Below are 19,463 nucleotides of genomic sequence, written 5' to 3'. Positions count from 1 at the left end.
TGTAGCATAATACCCCATTCTCTGAAGAACACTTCTGTATGCAAGTTGCATGGATCTAATCGCTCACATAACTCTGTAATATAATCCTGAAGTCTTGCCTCAACAACCAGTGTCTTTCATCTACCACTACAAGAAGAATGAGGCAAGTACATGAATTCAGGGTTTAACCAGTTGTATTTTGCTGCCATCTGGTGGATTATTCACACCACTGCACCACTGAGAGTAATTATCTTTTTCATAAAAACAGAGTTTATGGAACATTTTATGTGTCATCTTTATTGTGGGGATCAGATCTGATTTAATATGGATCTGTGTAAGCTTTCTCTTCTGTTTTCACTACTGTCGCTATTGTTGATGAGATCGTGCTGTTACCAGTCCTGATTTGATTTCTGCTTGATGAACCGGAGGGATAAATAGCAGAAAACCAAGAAGGCTGTGGTAATACTGACCAAGATGAGGTAAATTGCATAGAGGGGGTGGGAGTCTAAACCCATCGCTTGGAGTATCTGTAAGAACAGAGATTACATGGTAACTGATCAAATTCCAATTAAAAGAACCAATTCATTGATTGACTAAATGTGCATACGAAGAAAATAGTAGATCTGAAGATGAAACCATTTTTGTTTTGAGATTGTACGCCTGTGGTACAGTAGGCACCATCTGAGCAGATAGATTTCCTCTTCTATGGGAGAGGCGAGAGGCCTTGTTTTAAGATGGCATCTGCCACCCACTGTTGTTTCTTGTATTAAAATGTTGTGGCTGTTTGTCAAATCAAATCATTTTTGGTTGCACTGTAACTCTCCATAAAAAGGCCCACAGCAGCGCATGGGGCACCGCCCCACCAACCTCAGCCAGCCCTCACTTATCTGCCTTCTTGTTTACAGCCACTCCAGAGGGTGACACTGGCTGTCAGCTTTCCTTCTTAATCTCAGCATTGCACTGGTAGAACTCAGCAGGGCAGAGGATGGGGACAAAACCAGAATTAATTGTCTTTGCCTGTGATTGGCTCTGGTGCCTCCTACTGTTGTCCTCACTGCCTTACGCTCTACCAGTCCCAATGGGCATCAGCTAGCACTGAACTAAATGCTGTGACCCTGTGTTTAAAACACTCTTCAGTATACAGTCTTGGAAACAAGCAAACTCATTCCCCTTCCAGCATTGCTCTGTTTTCCTCTTTGTGTCCACAGTTTGTGGAAGCTACCTATAACTTTCAGATTATCTTCAGTGATGACTGACAGCTAGAAAGCAAGAACTGTGACACTTCTCTTGACGAGTGCATCATTTGGGAGGTGGCGCAGTGCAATTTCTAAACACTGTTTTCCAGTAAACTCACAGATGAGGTGTGGTGAAGGGAATTATTCTTTCCACAAAACAAGACCATCACACATACACACACCCATGTTCCCTCTTTTGAAAGGTGCATTTACAGCAAAGCATAAACAGCTAACAGGCAATTGATATAGCGGGTTAAAGAACAGCAGCTAGTGTCTCCTGGTTTAAAGCTTGCCCCTACCCCACGCTGTTGCTAGCCAAGATTCAAGAGTTGCATCTGTGGAAATGGAGCTTGCTAGGAATTCACTTTGGAGACTGGGGGGGATCCCCCCTTACCTGCTACTTTCCATTTCCCCCCCACACACACACACACAACATTGCCCTCCTGCAATTTCCTTCCATTTTCCATTTTCCCTTAGGCTTTTTGCTAGTCCAAGATGCAGGTTTATCAAGCACCCTACAGGAAAATTTGCCATGACTGCATCCTCCTTAAAACATCAGCATTGAATTGTCATTGGGAGCAGTTTAGCTGATGGCACTTTCAGCGAGCACCATTTGCAAAGGGACAATCAGAAACTCACCTTAAATTCCCTGTGGTTTCTTTGGAGCTGCCTCCTCACCTGCGTCAGCACACCTGACATCACAAATGATTTTGCCATATGATGTCATATGTGATACTGTATCAGGTGTGGGACAGGTAAAGGTGCAGCTGACAGGGCTGATCTTAGTGCTGATCAGCTGATTTGGTCTGAGAGTGCACCCCTTTGAATGCCTGCTGTCAGGGCCAATCAGCTGATGAGTGCTGACAGCGCTTCTTCAAAGGACATAGCTGATGGTCACTGAGAGAAGCCACAAACGGACTTCAAATGGGCTCCCTCTCAGTGGCCATTGGCTAGCTCTTTTGAAGAAGCACTGTCAGTGTCCATCAGCTGATGGGAGCTGAGAGAAAGTTCCTTTGAAATCAATTTACAGGTGCAAATAGAATTTATAGGGGCTCCCTCACAGAGCCCATCAGTCAACTAGGGCTGAATGAACTCCTCTGAAGTGCCAGTCTATACTTAGTCTATACCAGGGATGGAATGATCTGACAATTTTGGTTGTCTCAGTTTCTCATTTTTCTAATCTCAAATTAATAATAATAATAATAATAAATTTAATTTCTTCGTCGCCTATCTGGCCAATGGCCACTCTAGGCGACTTACAAAATTATTAAAATACAATTAATAAAATACAGTAATACAATAAAAACAATAGATCTACAACAACAATATTAAAACTGGGTAGGAGGCATTACAATTATATCGATTAACCCTCCCCGGATACCCCGAAGGCCTGCTGATAAAGTCAGGTCTTTAAGGCTTTCCGAAATACATTTAGGGAAGAGGCATGCCGGAGATCTTGTGGGAGGGAGTTCCAAAGAGTGGGGGCTGCCACTGAGAATGCCCTCTCTCTTGTACCCGCCAATCTGGCTGTTTTTGTTGGCGGGATTGAGAGAAGGCCCTGTGTGGCCGATCTTGTCGGGCGGCATAATTGGTGGCGTTGAAGGTGCTCCGTGAGATAAACTGGGCCGAAACCGTATAGGGATTTAAAGGTCAATACCAACACCTTGAATTGGGCTCGGAAAACAACTGGAAGCCAGTGTAGGTCGAACAACACTGGTGTGATGTGATCTCGGCGGCGACTATTCGTAAGTAGTCGAGCCGCCGCATTTTGTATCAGTTGTAATTTCCGGACCGTTTTCAAGGGTAACCCCACGTAGAGCGCATTACAGTAGTCCAAACGAGAGGTGATCAGGGCGTGTACCACCAGTGGGAGCTGATGAACAGGAAGGTAGGGTTGCAGCCTTCGTATGAGGTGTAGTTGGTACCAGGCTGCCCGGCTCACTGCCGAAATCTGAGCCTCCATGGACAGCCTGGAATCAAGCACAACCCCAAGGCTGCGGACCTGGTCCTTTAGGGGTAAACTCACCCCATTGAACTTCAGGTCAATGTCACCCAACCTTCTCTTGTCCCCCACAAGTAGTACCTCGGTTTTATCAGGGTTCAACTTCAGCTTGTTCCTTCCCATCCATCCACTCACGGATTCCAGGCAGTTGGACAAGGTCTCCACAGCCAACTCTGGTGAAGATTTAAACGAGAGATAGAGCTGAGTGTCATCCGCATATTGATGACACTGCAGCCCAAATCTCCTGATGATTGCTCCCAGCGGCTTCATATAGATGTTAAATAGCATGGGAGAGAGGGTAGAGCCCTGTGGCACACCACAATTGAGAGGCCAAGGGTCTGATACCTCCTCCCCCAACGCTACCTGTTGGTACCTATCGGAGAGAAAGGAATGGAACCACTGTAATACAGTGCCTCCAATTCCCAATACCTTCAGGCGAAGCAGAAGGATACTGTGGTCGACAGTATCAAAAGCCGCTGAGAGATCAAGGAGGACAAGAAAGGTGGATTCTCCCCTATCTAATGCCCTCCTCAAATCATCAACCAGAGCAACCAAGGCTGTTTCAGTTCCGTGACCAGTCCTGAAACCCAATTGGTATGGATCCAAATAATCCGTTTCATCCAAGTGTGCTGACAACTGGTTGGCCACCACTCGCTCAATGACCTTGCCCAGAAATGGTAGATTCGAAATTGGGCGGAAGTTATCTAACACTTGGGGATCCAAGGAGGGCTTCTTTAAGATGGGCTTTACAATTGCCTCCTTGAAGGCTGATGGCATCACACCCTCTTTCAAGGATGCGTTTACCACCGCTTTGATCCCCTCGTCCAATTTCTCTCTGCAGCTCACAAGGAGCCACGAAGGGCAAGGATCAGTAAGACAAGTGGTTGGCTTCACAGATGAAAGCACCTTGTCCACTTCCTCAGAAGGGAGAAGCCGAAACCGATCCCAATTTACCGGCTTGCAACTAGCCAACTCTGGTTCATCGACTGTGTCCACGGCGCGCAGGATCGAGCTCCGTAAGTGTTCGATTTTATCAGCGAAGTGTTTTGCTAATAGGTCACAGGAGGCCTTTGACTGTTCCAAGGGTTCCTGAGCAACTGGACCGACCAGGCTTCGGACCACCTGGAACAGCCTCCTGGGACAACACTCCGCAGACGCAATAGAGGCAGCAAAGAAAGCCTTCTTTCCTACCTTTATTGCCACTTGGTAGGCAGCTACTGCTGCTCTAACTTGTGTCCAGAATTCAGTTCTACCCACTTGTGCAGCAATTTGCGATTTAAAAAAAATCATTTCAGCATTTTAGTGTGGATTTCTCCTAATAAAGAGATGTTTGTACGCTGTTTTGACTAATGTACACATTTTTGCAAGAAATTTATCCTAATATAATCATTTTTGTATTTTCACCAATATATTCATTTTATGCATGCTTACCCCTAATATGTGCATTTATGTAAAGTTTGGTTGGTTGGAGAACTGCATTGCAAAATTCAGATAAAATGTGGATTTTGAAGGATGGCTGTGTTCTGGTTCTCATATTGTTTTGGAAAGTGCAAATTGATAAATTTGGGTTAAATGTGAACTGAATTGAATTTGTCTTCCATCCCTGGTCTATACTCAGGGGGGCTTATGCCCAGGTAAGTGTGTGCAGGACTGTAGTGTTAAATTTCAAATAGATATTGTCACTAGAGTTCAGTAAGACTGATTCCATTTCATTAGACATTTCTATACTGGGCGGTGCACAGCGTAAAATCAACAAAATATAGATACAATTGGCAGAACTAAAAACAATAAATATATAAAAACAACACTAGCATGATATTGTTGTTAGCACAGGTGTGTAATATTTCACTAATTATATTCATTAAATATGTCACCTAGAAAAAAAACGCAACTTACAAGTTTTCCTGAAATTGGATAGGTGATATTGCCAGATGTCATAGGGTAAGAGCGTCCTGTAAACTGAACTTGCATTAATCCTTCAAAACTCCATCTGACAAATGATACTTTAGAAATCCAAGATGGAACTGAAAAAAGAAGGAAACAGAAGGAACTCAGTTCAACATAGACACGTAACGTGGGTTGGGAAATCTAACACTTACACTGCAAAGCCACTCAGCAGCAAAAAAGACAACAACCTTTTATCATCAGGAATTATTAGCTTTTCCATACCAGTTAAGGCCTTCCACAAGGACATATTTTCTGTGCTATGGAGCATTGACACGGGAGCGAGGTTGGTCCAAGACATTTTGCAAAGGACAAGATGACACATAGACCATGCTATGTATGGAAGCCAACTGGACCGGTAGTTGAATCAGCCTTCAGTACAGGCAATAGGGCAGCATTCTTCAGTGGACTGGCTTAGAGGACACAAGATGGGTCATGTGGCACGCAGAGCTCTGTCTCCAACACATCATTAGTGGCTCCTGCCCTCGAGCATCTGCTGCCTAAGGGGGCCATCTCAGTCTGCCTAATGGTAGGGCTGACACTGCAGGGGAGGGGTCATAGCTTAGTGGCAGAGCACATGCTTCACATACATAAGGTCCCAGGTTCAATCCCCAGCAACTCCAGATAGGCCTAGGGAAGAGAGACTGCAGGAAAGGGCATGAAACAAATGGTCTGATCTAGTATACAGCAGCTTCCTCTATGTCATGCTCATGGTCTGTTCAGTTTTAAAAGCAGCTGGTCTTCTCGGCAAGGGGGGGAGTCAGCACACAAATCCCTGGTTGCACAGCTAGTTCTTTCTAGCCTGAGCATCAAACTCCTTTGCAACCCCATTCAAATGTGTGTGAAAGAATTGGGTGGTTATGACACCCCTGAGCCCCTCTAAAACCATTGCCGTCTGTGGCATTTTGTTTCTTTTCTTTTCCAGGAGAGGAGCTCAGCGTAGTTGCTGGCTTATGAAGGGACTCGGGTAGATCTGGAGCATATAGTTGATGAATCAAATTCGGCAAGGATGGACAAACTCAGGCCTTGGGATTGAATGCGGCTCTCTAGGCCTCTCCCCAGGCCACCCATCCTCCCCAGACCACTCCCCTCACTGACCCGGCTTTGGACACTCCTCGAGTGTTTTTGCCTGGCTGGAATATGCCCTTGAACTCTGAGAATGGTTCTTGCTTGTCTGATTGGAGGATAGAGAGAGGTGTGTGAGTGGGCATAGAAAGTAACCTACTATACAAAGATAGCATTTATATTCTTTGCTCTGTCTGATTTTGCCTCTAGCCCCACCCACCACTGGTAGGTGGCCCCGGAAGATTGGCCAGAAGTGAATATGGGTCTTGGGCCGAGAAAGGTTCCCCACCACTGAAATACAGCATTCAAGCCAGGCATTTGTAGGCTGCAGGACCTGGCTGCATGGAATCCAGAGGCAGACTTCCTGTAGGCTTCTTCCACTTCCATGCATGCATGCATTTTGTTTGTTGTGTGTTTGATATTTCCAGCTTACCTGTCCACAGGTTTTTCAAGCTTATAAGGAAACCTCCACTCAGGAAGAATATTGTGTATAGTATATTCGCAAAGAAGGCTGAGATCTGAAATGTTGGCAGCAGCGCAGATATCCACATTGCCATTGTCAGGGCACAGTAAGTCACAAGCATAAGAAGCAGCAGCATAAGAAAGAAATGTTCCAGTTCAGGGCTGAGATTTGCCAACCAGTAGATGGGAATCCCATAAAATATGACTAGGAAACACTGTTCTGGAAGTTCTCCTAAAAGCTGTTTGAGAAAGGAAACATCATTAATGCTGAATACCTCCCCCCCACACACACAATGAGACCCAGAAGAACCTGTGAGATAAATGAGGTGTTGTTTCTCTATCTTTCTAATGCTGGGTTTTGATTGTAGGAACCAGTGGGGTTGTTCCAGATTTCCGCAACAATTTGTGAATTTTTAATCCCTATGAAAATTCATCAGCATTTTAGTGCAAATTTCTAACAAACATATTTTCGTATGTAGTTTTGACTAATATACACATTTTTTGCAAGCCATTTCCCTAACATAATGCATTTGTGTATGTTATTTTCACAAATATATGCATTTTATGTACACTTTACTCTAGGATGTGCATTTTTGTACACACTACTTGGTTGGGGAACTGCATTGCACAATCTGGAAAAGTGCAAATTTCAAAAAATGATGTTTTTGTTTGCATATTGTTTTGAAAAGTGTGAATTTGCAAATTGAAATGCAATTTGACTTGAATTTCTCTTCCATACCTACTTACCACTACACCACTGGGAGCAACACTGACATTGTAGCAAAAATATTGCTGTTGCTGTACAGCATCAATACATTACTGGCCTCCATTCTGCAAAATCATCATCATCATTCCTATAGCTAATAAATCAATGCTTCTCAAACAGTGATCCATGGTTCACCATGTCTCTGATGCATTTTCAGGTTTTCTGTATATCACAGACATTTCTGTATATTACCTTGGCAAAGAAATATGGACTAACAGGATACAGCCCATCTTCAAAATCCTGATAAAGCACAGCTCTTTCAGAATGACCTATAGCATAAAGCAGAAACAAACTACTGACTTTCTTGTTAGAATGGCCCACTGCTTTTTAAAAAATTGTTATTGCTTTCTGAATTTTTGAAAACCTCTTTGCATTATCAACACTGAAAACTTACATTTCGTTACAGCTTCTAGAATCACAATGTAAGGAATAAGACATCCCATCATAAACAGAAGTGCTGATATGTCCTGAGTAGACAGCTTGCTTTTTCCATGGCCATAATATAAGAATCCCATTAACAAGGACATTAAGAGAGCCTCAAATCTGCGGATTAGCAATGCTGAGAGATCTCGGAAATCATTGGAGATCTGGCGACTACAACAAGAAATAATATTGATTATAAACTTGGAGATGTTGCAACCTGAATCATTGCCTCGCTTCAAGCTGGAGCATATATTTATGCTCACCACAATGATGCCCACTGAAATTGCCTTGAGAGGACTCAGGTACCTGATTCACCACCTACTCCTGCCCATACCTCTCTGAACACTAAACACAACACCGAAGGTCCTACTCAGAGCCCCCCTTCTAAATTAACATTACATTGATTGTGTTGCTTGCCGTGATGTCAGGTCCAGTCTGGCATCAGGGGAGCCTTGCTGGGGATCCTGGGAAAAATCTAGCCCCCAACCTTCACCCCATCGCTGCAGTTAATAATAAATCTCCCTTTGGTGCAAACAGGAGCTATTTTGTTCCACTAATTAAAGCATAAAGCCAATTTTTGTCAGGATTACTGCTGGAGAAGGAAGGGTTAAATCTCACCTTCCTGTGTGCTGTAACAGAAATCAGGCCTTCTTGTTCCTAGAATTGGAACAGTCATCCTCACCTCAAATTGAAAGGTTTGTCTTGTACTGAACCTGATGCATTTCAGTACCAGGTGAAGACCTTTTATATTACACAGCGCTTCCACGATGTCACCTGAACTCCTGGTTTTACTGTGTTACCAGTTACTGTTTTTAGCATTCTACTAGTTTTATTGCTTCTGCTGGTTTTATGCGTATTCCAGTTGTATTTTTAAACAATAATATTTGAATATTTTAATGTTATTTTACTGTTCAATTTTATTTTGCTGTGAGAAAAACGGTCATCCTTCACCAACGTGAAGGACAGCACAGAAATGACTTCAACATAAATGGTGGTAGTGTACTATAGGTTAAAAAAGAAGAAGGAAATCTCAGTCTATAGCAAAAGCAGTGAGTAAAGCATATGCATATACTATAGGTTCAGAACCCCCTTTCTGTTTATTAAATTATATAGTTTTTTAAAATAAATTATACAATTTAGAGATGGACCATAGCTCTGTGGCAGAGCATCTGCTTTGCACGCAGGAGGTCCTTAATTCAGTCTCCGGGATCTCCAGGTAGGGCTGCTTCCAGTCAGTGTAGACAAGACTGAGCAGCTGGACCAATAGGTCTGGCTCAGTATAAGGCAACTTTCTATGTTCCTATGTAATCAGTTTTCTACACACCATTAAATAGACTACCAAAAGCCCCAAATTGACTCAGTTAATGGAACTTTGTTGTAAATTTGTTTGGCTCCCCTTGGTCTGGGTGCTTAATGCTGAATGATGGTCCACAATCTGATGTCATGTTTTCATCTTTGGGGGCTTATCATGGGAACATAAAAAGAATCTGCTGGATTAAGCGAAAGGCCCATGCATTCTGTTCTCACTCTGACCAACCTTATGCATATCCATCTTCTCAAGTAAGGATTTTACCCTTGGTTTGAGCCTACAACACACTATGTGGACCATTCATTCACTTCCAAAAATAATAATGTCAACACATTTGAAGGAATTGTGCATAAACCATGTTAGACTACCAACTATACTACTATATTATAGTAGTAATTATTATATAACTATATTATGGATACTACTATAATCCAGGAATTAAACAGGCATACCGACCAGACTTCCAGCTCATTCCAACTATTATTCCAGTCTAATTTTTGCAAGGTACCATTGATTTACTTATAAAAAATATTTGTATACCACAATTGCATTAAAAAATGGAAGCAGTTTACAACAATTATACCACATTTTTTTTTAAAAAACACACAATTACAACAGTTATAGTACAATAATCACACACACACAAGTTGAAACGGATCACCAGCTGACTATTATGGAAAATGTTTTTCTTAATTGTCTGCATGAGTCTGGTGCCAAAGAAAAGTTTTTAGCACGCGTTTGAACGTTAATATAGAAGGCACCAGCCAAATATCTTTGGAAGAGCATTCTGCAGGCGTGGGCCCATACCATAACACTAAAGGCTCAGTTTTGTGTTGATGTCAAATGAGCCTCACTAACTCGGGGGACAACCAGTGACGCTCCTACAGATGATTTCAGTGATGGAGCTGGGATATAGGGGTCATATAGATATTTGAATCAGCATTACCTTAGTAAGACAGTGAACTGCTGTAACCACCCTGGTAATTTATCAGCTGAATGAGAGTTCATAGTAATGGTCTCCTCTAAAATGAACGTTGGGGAGCTGTCAAAAAAGGAAGGAAAGGGAAGATAGGAAAATCTCAAAATTTATATAGAAGTTGGTTTCAGAATAAACCTAAGGAACTCTTTATACCATTTTTTGTACCTGTGCTTGGCGGCAGGGGTTGTGTCATCTCCTGGTTTGCTTTTCCATAAAAAGTCATCAAAATGTTTGATGTTTTCACGAAACATGGAGGCAAGCAAGCTAACCCTTTGCCTGCTTTCCATCTCCCTCTCATCATTCTGCCTCTCCATGCTGGTCAAATCAACTGTAAAAAAGGTTCCTGCATAGTCACACAACCCTCACATGGTGTTCAACCACTGCATGCATTTTAGTTTCACCTCTGAATTGACAGCTATTCTTTTAAGACCAGTAATGGAATCCTGTATTCTAATTCCTGCTAAATTCTCTGAGTGCTGTTGCTTATGTAGCCAAAACAGCATGCCTGCCAATTTAAGATTACACTCCATACACCTGCTACAGCATCCCTTATGGGTGGCCATCCAACAAAGCTCTAACAAAGGAGGGTTCACCATCTTCCCTGGCAGCCTTTTCCAGTGTCAAATAACTAGAACCACCAGGATGTTCTTCCTAATGCTTACTCCAGAGGTAGTCAATGTAGTGCCTTTTAGATGTTTTGAACTCCAACTCCCATCAGCCCCAGCCAGTACCTCAAACAGGAATGATAAGAGTTGTAATCCACAACTTCTGCAGGGCACCACATTTGCTACCAGTGCTTTAGTCTAAATCCTTCTTTAAATTGTAATATTTGTTTTATATATAGCTATACAAGCAGATTATTCTGGAAGTGACTAGATTCCTTTAACACAACTACTGATCCTGTACCAACAGCAGCACTGCTGCCTGCCACTGGAAAGCATCTGGGGGGGCAGTGAGGAGGACTGTGAATGGCAACGCAGCTAGGTCAGGCTAGTGAGGGGCCCTTCCAAACTCCTGAGGCCTTGGCCAGTACGCAATCTGGCCGATTGCTGGTGTTAGACCTGCTCCCAAATCAAATGGCAACATGTTTTTCTGCCTTTCCCATGGTCATTTTCCAAATGCAGAAGGGAGAGATTTCTGCTCATTAGCTCCCATTCAGGGAACATCACTTGATCATCCCAGACTATCTGCAAGCAATCAGCTTAAACCAAGAATGCTCTGCCAGCAGCATTTATTAAACCAACCATAGAAATCTGCAGGATTGCTGTACGTTGGACAAGGATATCCCATTTGTGTGAAATATTGGACCATGTCTTGAGCGGCCCCAGAGTAGGTTGTGACTCCAGATGTCATCAAGAGAACCAAATCAAAAAGCTGGAAGATATCTGATCTCGGCTGGTGAACCGACAGAAGGACTAATCTGTTTCCTCTGGCCAGCCTAGACAATGTTATTACTAGGTTGTGGGCAGTAAAGCTGTCCAGTCCAGCTGTGGGATCACTGAATATCAAAATTCCTGCCAAAGAGAAAAAAATTATCATAAACTCAGTATGTATCTGATTAGGTTGGTAGCTTTTCCCTTCTTCCTAAATGTGTTGTTACATAGCTTTGCAGCATACTCCAGCAGTTTAGCCAGGCAGATTATTTTTCAGAGATAATAGTCATCCAGTTTATGAGAATAAAAGTTTTGTCAGCCACTGATCACAAAATAGCAGACTTTTCTATAATTTCTCCCACAGACCTTATCTTCAGGACAACTCCTCCAACGCACATGGCTCCCAGCTTCTAGACTCTCTCTGGACTTCACAGACAGCTTTCCAACTCACACCCTCCCACTCGATGAGCAAATCTGTCCATTTTGGTTTCTCTCAGTTTCTCATTTTTCCAGTCTAAAGTTCGTTTCTCCACATTAGGTTGCAATGATTTTTAAAAATCATCATGATTTTGTGCATTTGTCCTCATATGCACATTTTTGTATGTAATTTTGCCTTATACACATTTTTGTATGTTGTTTTCACTAATATATGCATTTGTACACACACTTTGCCCTAGCATTTCTGTACACATTACTTGGCTGGAGAACTGCATTACACAATTTGGGTCAGTGTGTGGCTTTTGAAGGATGGCTGCATTTAGGGTCATGTATTGTTATGGAAAGTGCAAGTTTTGTAAGTTTGCTTTCAAATGTAAACTAAATCAAATTTCTCCCTCATCCCTACCACTAGTGCAGGGGTGGCTAACCTTTTGCCCTCCAGATGTTGCAGGGCTAGAATCCCCATTATCCCTCTCCATTGGCCATACTGGCTAGAGCTAACAGGGAGTTATAGTCCAACAACAACTGAAGGGCAAACGATTAGCCACTCTTGCACTAGGGGCTGCCTCTTGGAATGCATAAGGTACACACAGGCATTCACCCCTCAAGAGATTAAGGTCTTGAGAGAGAGGGGATGGGGCCTTGTTTGCTGTCCCTACCATGTCATCACATACTCACTGGCCACATCCGCTCTCCATATGTTGGAGGTTTGAAGAGGGAAGCTTGTTCTACATGTGTAGCCCCCCTGCGTTAATTCCAGCTCTGTGAGATCACACACACTTAAAGCACACTGCTTACACACTTAAAGCAGGCTCCCTTCTTCAGATCATCCTGCCTCAACAGAACATCCTGCCTCAATAGATGGTCGGATTGGGGTATGTCTCAGAGGACACAATGATAGGAGCAAGGCCAATAAGTGCAGTCCTGCTTTCTTCCACATGCAATCAGATGTGGGGGAATGCCCAAATTGGGCTTCTTCCTTTCTGTGACAAATATACTTCTGTGGTAACTACCCAGAGTGGCTTGCACTGGGATAAGGCAGATCAGGGCCAGCCCTGCCATTAGGCAGAATGAGGCAGTCGTCCTTCAGCTCAGGCAACAAATGTCTTGCACCTGCCCTAAGGTAGATACAGGCAGGTTGTAGGGATGGGCGAGAAATTCAATTCGGTTTGAATCTTGAAATGAGATATGAGAACTGAAACACAGCCATCTTTTGAAACTCACACTTATTCAAAATTTGCATGAGTTCGCCAAGCAAACACTGTTTACAAAAATGCAAATGGGCAAATGTTAGGGAAAATTGTACACAAAAATGAATATATACACACACAAAAACATACAAAAAATTGCAAGAACTTGCTTGCAAAAATGTGTTTATTTGGAGAAATTCACACTAAAACTGGATAATTTTCATGAGGATTTGAAAAAAAATCTCAAATTGCTGCAGAAATGTGAAGGACTAAATTTAAGATTGGAAAAATGAGAAACTGAGAGAACCAAAAGTGACAGACCTTTCCATCCGTAGCTGCAAGTACATTTGGCCTGGAGACACCGATCTGGAACCTCAAAGGAGCAGGTGGGAGCAAATCTCTCTTCCTCCTCTCTCTCATTTCTCCCCTGAAGATTATTTCTCCCTGATACTGCCTTGCAGTAGAGAACCAGTACAGATGTCTGGAGCAAGCAGAAAACAAATGAAGCACATGTATTTGGAAAATAAGTACCCTTACAAATTATTTTCTTTGCTTTTATTTATTTTAATATGTAAACATATTTATTCATCTGAGTAAATTTTTCATCATCATCATCATCATTATTATTATTATTAATAATAACAACAACAATAATAAAGTGGTTTGTTTGTTTGTTTGTTTGCTTTGTACCCAAATACGATGAATAAGATGTATCTGTTTGTATTTTTAATTTTCAATAATGCTTATTTTTTTTTAAAAAAGAAATAAAGCAAGTATTGCATATTTAATATGGACATGCCATGGACCACCTAAATGAAGCTTGCAGACCATTGGTAGTCTACAGACCACAGTTTGGGAATCCCTGGGAGAGACGATAGGACCAGCCCTAGTAATGCTGGTGCCTGAGGCAGAAACTCCAAGGTTGCTTTTAGCACTTCTGAGTCATTGCGTTTAGCCCTGCTATTCTAGAGGAATCTTTTTTGTCCCAGACATCTACCAAAAGAATCTGAGCCAGAACTCACATTGTGCTTGTCCATTTGAATATAATTCAGTATATAAACTGAAGGAACAAAATCAGTGGATGCAGAAAAAGAGCTCAGAGATGAATTGCGCTGCATCCAACAAGTTCGGCAACAGAGTTGTGTCAAATTACAAGCAGCCAAGAAGTATATAGCTATACCTGACTATAGCTTGTTGTGTGACATGAAAACATAATTTTGACCTAATAAAATGGTAATGACTGTGAAACATCTTTTTCTTTATGTTATGGTGCTGTGATCCGAACTCTGGCACAACTGCATCGGCTACCAGTAAGTTTCCAGGCTCAATTCAAAGTGCTGGTTTTGACCTTTAAAGCTTTATACAGCTCAGGATCCCAATACTTCAAGGCTTGCCTTTCCGCCAGAGCTTGGAAAAGTTACTTTTTTGAACTACAGCTCCCATCAGCCCAATCCAGTAGCCATGCTGGTTGGGGCTGATGGGAGTTGCAGTTTTAAAAAGTAACTTTTCCAAGCTCTGCTTTCTGCATATGAACCAACCTGCATTTAGCATGCCTCTTCCGAGGGAGGTGCAGAGGATGGTAATTCGAGAACGGACCATCTCAGTGGTGGCCCCCTGCTTATGGAACACTGTCCCCAGAGAGGCACACTGGTGCCATTGTTATCTATTTTTAGGTGCCAAAAGAAATTCCTCTTCTCCCAGGCATTCGGCTCTTAATTTTTTGAAGGGTTTTTGGAGGGCTTTTAACATTTAGCCTCTTTTAGGGGATGGGTTGTTCCACCATCTTATCCATGTATTGTGTGTGTTTTAAAAAATTCTTTGTGATAGTTTTATATTAGTTTTAATTTTTTTATTGTGTGTCACTTTGGGTGCTTTTTATGAAGAAAAGCGACTAATACATTTAATAAATAAATCCCACATTCACCCAGGGGAAGGGTGCTCACTTCCTAGGCCTCCTCCTTTTGAAAATTCAACACATATACCCTTTCAGTTCCGGGGGGGTGGGTGAGAAGAAGTGCCAAATGGGTATTACTGTTCACAAATGACTATTTATGATGTGGCCACTTGCAAATTTAATGTGGAAATTGAGAACCATTTGTAGAGCAACTTACATGTACCATACCTCTCTGAAAATTGAGAGTAATGAAGACATGGTAAAACATACCACGCTGTGTGGTCAGATGCTACAGATTACCAGCTCCTCATGTGACTGCACGCACTCAAAAATTAAAGGAGAACATCATGTGGAGTCATCCATAGTCACCCACAGCTATAGCACTAAATGCCAAACTAGAACCCTGGGAAAGAAGTATGGCAGAGATGCCTCTGGACATTCTTACCAGGATTCCATAACAGCTGGAGCCCAATGCTCACTCTTCTTCTCTCTCCCCCAGAAACACCTCGGATGTATTCATTCCCCACCCTTGTATTTGCACATTGCCGCAGTCTCAGTTCTGCTATAACATCTTCTACCTGAAGAATGAAAGAGCTCAGTATTAGTATTACATTAATTCAGAGATCACATGCAATATATATTCAGTTACTCTTTTGTGAAACACAATAGGAGCAGGTACCTCAAATAAAATGACAGATTAGGGGTGCCATTAACATTATGGTTGTCTTGTGTAACGCCTGTTCCTTTCAACAGAGCTCGCACTTGAGAACTTCCCATATGATGCACTTAAGAGTATAAACATTGGCCCAGTATACCCATTTTAATTAGTGGGAGATGATGCCATTTGGGTTGCTTTCGCAGCTTCTACAATTGCCATCTATTCACTTTTTATGGAGAATCCATATGGTGTCATGTCAGGTGATTGCATTCTAGTGTTTTTGGTGTTGTCTTCCTTTGTATTTGCACCCATAAGAAGAGTCTGCTAGATCAGGCCAGTGGCCTATTAGTCCAGCATCTTGTTCTCACAGTGGCCAGCCAGATGTCTGTGGGAAACCTGCAAGCAGGATCTGAGCACAAGAGCGCTCTCCCCTCCTACAGTTGCCAGCAGCTGATGATTTCTAGCAACTCATGATTTCACACCCGATTTCTAACAATTTATGGAAGGGAGTGGACCATGACATTGCAGCACCAATCAGTCCAGTGTCAATACACAGGCGAGATACTACTGATACATTTGAGGGCCACTCTTTCTCTAATTAAAAGCCTCTTATTTGCAAGTTCTATGCATTTTATTTCTTCTTGTGCAGGGAACCTGGGGGATTAGTGATCAGTTGCCTCTAGTTGCTAATTATTTAGCTTCTGCTCCCCAGTAGAAGGTGGAACTTAATAATAATTTCCTTTGCATTATTTCTTTCTTTCTTTCTTTTCCCATCCAGGGAACACAAACTGACTAATTAAAGGGCATTGTATCACTGATCACCTAAGCACTCTGAACAGGTAGCAATTTTATGGAAAAGGCATTGCTGTATTATATAATATTCAGAAGTAGCTTGCTGGGTATGGCACAGCTGCTATTTTAGCTTCCTGGCAGTTGGGTCATTGTTGCTTACTGGGAAAGAGAAGGGGAGAGGTGAAGTGGTCGATGTGGTGCAAATGTACCATCAGAGCCAATCCGGCATTCCTGCCAGTGTGTTTCCACGACACTGACCTTCCCAATGTTGTGACCCTCCCCTTCTGCCTCCCAGTAAACAACAGTGACCTACCTCCTGGCAAGCTAGTGTAATGGCTCCCCACACCTGGCCAGCAAGCCACTTCTGGCTATATTAAGTGCTGTGTGGCAACACCATTTTAATATTGGAAATGTGCCTCTGTATACCAGTGGAGAGGGCTATTGTGTGCAGGGCTTCCTATAGGCATCTGGTTTACCATTGTGGGAAATGGGATACTGGACTGGATTGGCCTTTGGACTGACCCAGCAGGGGTCTCCTTAAGCTTGTAATTTTGCTTCCAGCTAATTTTGGGAAAGCAATTACTCAGCAGTGCTAAAAGTGTGGAAGCCACCTTGGAGTTTCTGCCTCTAGCACCAACATTACTAGGGCTGATTTCCATTGTCTGTCTCAGGGATTCCCAAACTGTGGCCTGTGGACTACCAGTGGTCTGCAAGTTTCATTCAGGTGGTCCGTGGCATGTCCACATTCAGTATTCACATTGATTTTAATTATATTTTAATTGCTTCTTTTATTTCTTATACTGTATTTTATTGCCTTACAATTTGAATTCTATGGAATTCAATAAGTATAAGAAATAAAAGAAGTGATACAAGTACAATGAAAAACCATACAGTATCTAACACAGCACACTACAGTTGCTACAACTGAGAGAAAAAATCATTAAGTGTTTAGCCTGGAGAAGAAAAGACTGAGGGGAGACAGGATAGCACTCTTCAAGTACTTGAAAGGTTGCCACACAGAGGAGGGTCAGGATTTCTTCTTGATCGTCCCAGAGTGCAGGACACAGAATAATGGGCTCAACTTACAGGAAGCCAGAATTTGGCTGTAACATCAGGAAAAACTTCCTAACTGGAGGCATTCAAGAGGCAGCTGGACAGCCACCTGTCGGGTATGCTTTAAGTTGGATTCCTGCATTTAGCAGGGGGTTGGACTCGATGGCCTTATAAGCCCCTTCCAACTCTACGATCCTATGATTTTAAGTGGTCCACCAAGACCATCGGCAATTTTCAAGTGGTCCATGGGGGAAAAAGGTTTGGGAAGTATCTATCACAGGCAATGCTTGCAGAGTTTACAATGCTTGCAGGATTATAGCAGTGAATTTAAATTTTCAAGTGGCTCATGGGGAAAAATGGTTTGGGAACCACTGGTATATCCTACATAGTCAGTAGCCATTTACATTTCAAAAACACAACTTTTATATCAAGTTGATTTTCCATTTGTTTTCCTTCGCATCGTTTTCCAGAGTTAGATATGCACTTGGCATGACAATGTGCTAGTGTCATATTTTTCCATCAAAGAGCACAAAACAAAGCAAAATCACAAGCCACCCAGAAACAGGAGATATGAGGTAAAACATGCTCCATCATTGATTTAAAAAGACAAATAATCACATTCAGATGAGCTTTTCTTTATCCAAACAACTCATACAGCCATTTAGCTAATGTTACTAAATACATTCTTGACAAGTTAATTTTTATTCTAATTACCCTTTTTTCTCTTTGTGAATCTGAAAACATATTGGGGAGACGCAGTTTTGCAACGAACAATAATGTTTCTCTGACTGTCAGGTTGGGTAGTAGTCTGTTGTCTTGCTGTACGTGGGCAATGCTTTTCTTTGCCAACTGGCGAGTGCAGGGTTTTCCATTTACTAAGATTTCACCTGACGTAATTTTGCCTCCATGGTCTATACATGTAATCACATCAAACAAAGATGTCTTTCCACACGCTGGAAATAGAACAGATTTAAATGTTAAATACCTATGGGAGAACAATTATGTTAGGCTCTTCACCCCAAAGAAGATCCATTTCCCCCCCAGAAATAAAATGAATCTATGGGTCTCATTTGATATAACCAGACAGCCACGTGACTTTCATCCACATTTTCTGATCTGTTCAAATATAAAGCAGGGTTGGGATGGGTTACCTTATTTACACTAAAAGGAGAACATGGATGAGGGGAGTAAAAACACTTATGGTGAAGCATGCAAACACAAGAACAGGGGTAGCCAGTGTCATCTGAGCTTGGAAAAGTTACTTTTTTGAACTACAAGTCCCATCAGCCCAATCCACTGGCCATGCTGGCTGGGGCCGATGGGAGTTGAAGTTCAAAAAAGTAACTTTTCCAAGCTCTATATTGGACTATGTCATATCTCCCCTGCCCACACTCCAACTTTGATCACACAATAAGAGTAAAGCAAAGTTGTTTCTAGAGACCTTGTTTCTTGCCCCCAGCCTTTGCTTATAAACTGCCATGGCAACAATAAGCCTCAACCCCTCTTGCTACTTTCTAGTCTCTAAAGATCCCAGTTATGGGTTGTTCTTTTGATACCAGTAACTCTTTCTCTTTACTGGGTATTTTACTGCCACCATCAATAACTGTATCCTCCCTTGTTTACCTTATGCCAAGCTACCATGGTAGCTTTATCAGCATCCACAATAAGACTTGATCTATGTAGCAAGAATCAGGTGTGGGTTAAAACAAATGGATTTTATTTAGTTAACAGATGGAATAAACGTAATCATGTTTATTCAATATTTAGGTTCCGAAATATTGTGTGGTTACAAGATAGTGTGTGGTTACAAGATGATGTTCTTTGGTTTCATTTATGTTACACTTGTCATAATCTCCTCTGAGAATAAGAATACAATCCTACCTATCCTACCCACCTCCCTC

General features: G+C 42.1%; 1 protein-coding gene across 1 annotated transcript in view; it reads right to left on the bottom strand.

Moving 5' to 3' along the window:
- Window positions 1-347: 347 nt before the first annotated feature.
- ABCG8 (ATP binding cassette subfamily G member 8) overlaps window positions 348-19,463 on the bottom strand; it is a 37,089-nt gene continuing 17,973 nt past the window's right edge. Inside the window, exons 4-13 of the mRNA XM_061625402.1 lie at window positions 18,277-18,515; window positions 15,505-15,637; window positions 11,409-11,678; window positions 10,330-10,492; window positions 10,132-10,227; window positions 7,848-8,047; window positions 7,646-7,722; window positions 6,659-6,926; window positions 5,113-5,240; window positions 348-506 (exon numbers count right to left, since the gene is read on the bottom strand). Coding sequence (XP_061481386.1) covers window positions 369-506; window positions 5,113-5,240; window positions 6,659-6,926; window positions 7,646-7,722; window positions 7,848-8,047; window positions 10,132-10,227; window positions 10,330-10,492; window positions 11,409-11,678; window positions 15,505-15,637; window positions 18,277-18,515 — 1,712 coding nt within the window. The 3' untranslated portion in view covers window positions 348-368. The remainder of the gene's footprint in view (window positions 507-5,112; window positions 5,241-6,658; window positions 6,927-7,645; window positions 7,723-7,847; window positions 8,048-10,131; window positions 10,228-10,329; window positions 10,493-11,408; window positions 11,679-15,504; window positions 15,638-18,276; window positions 18,516-19,463) is intronic.

Source organism: Rhineura floridana, chromosome 4 (genome assembly GCF_030035675.1).
Source record: "Rhineura floridana isolate rRhiFlo1 chromosome 4, rRhiFlo1.hap2, whole genome shotgun sequence".
Lineage (NCBI taxonomy): Eukaryota > Metazoa > Chordata > Lepidosauria > Squamata > Rhineuridae > Rhineura > Rhineura floridana.
Note: the sequence above shows the minus strand (reverse complement) of the source record. Positions and strands in the feature narration are given on the sequence as shown.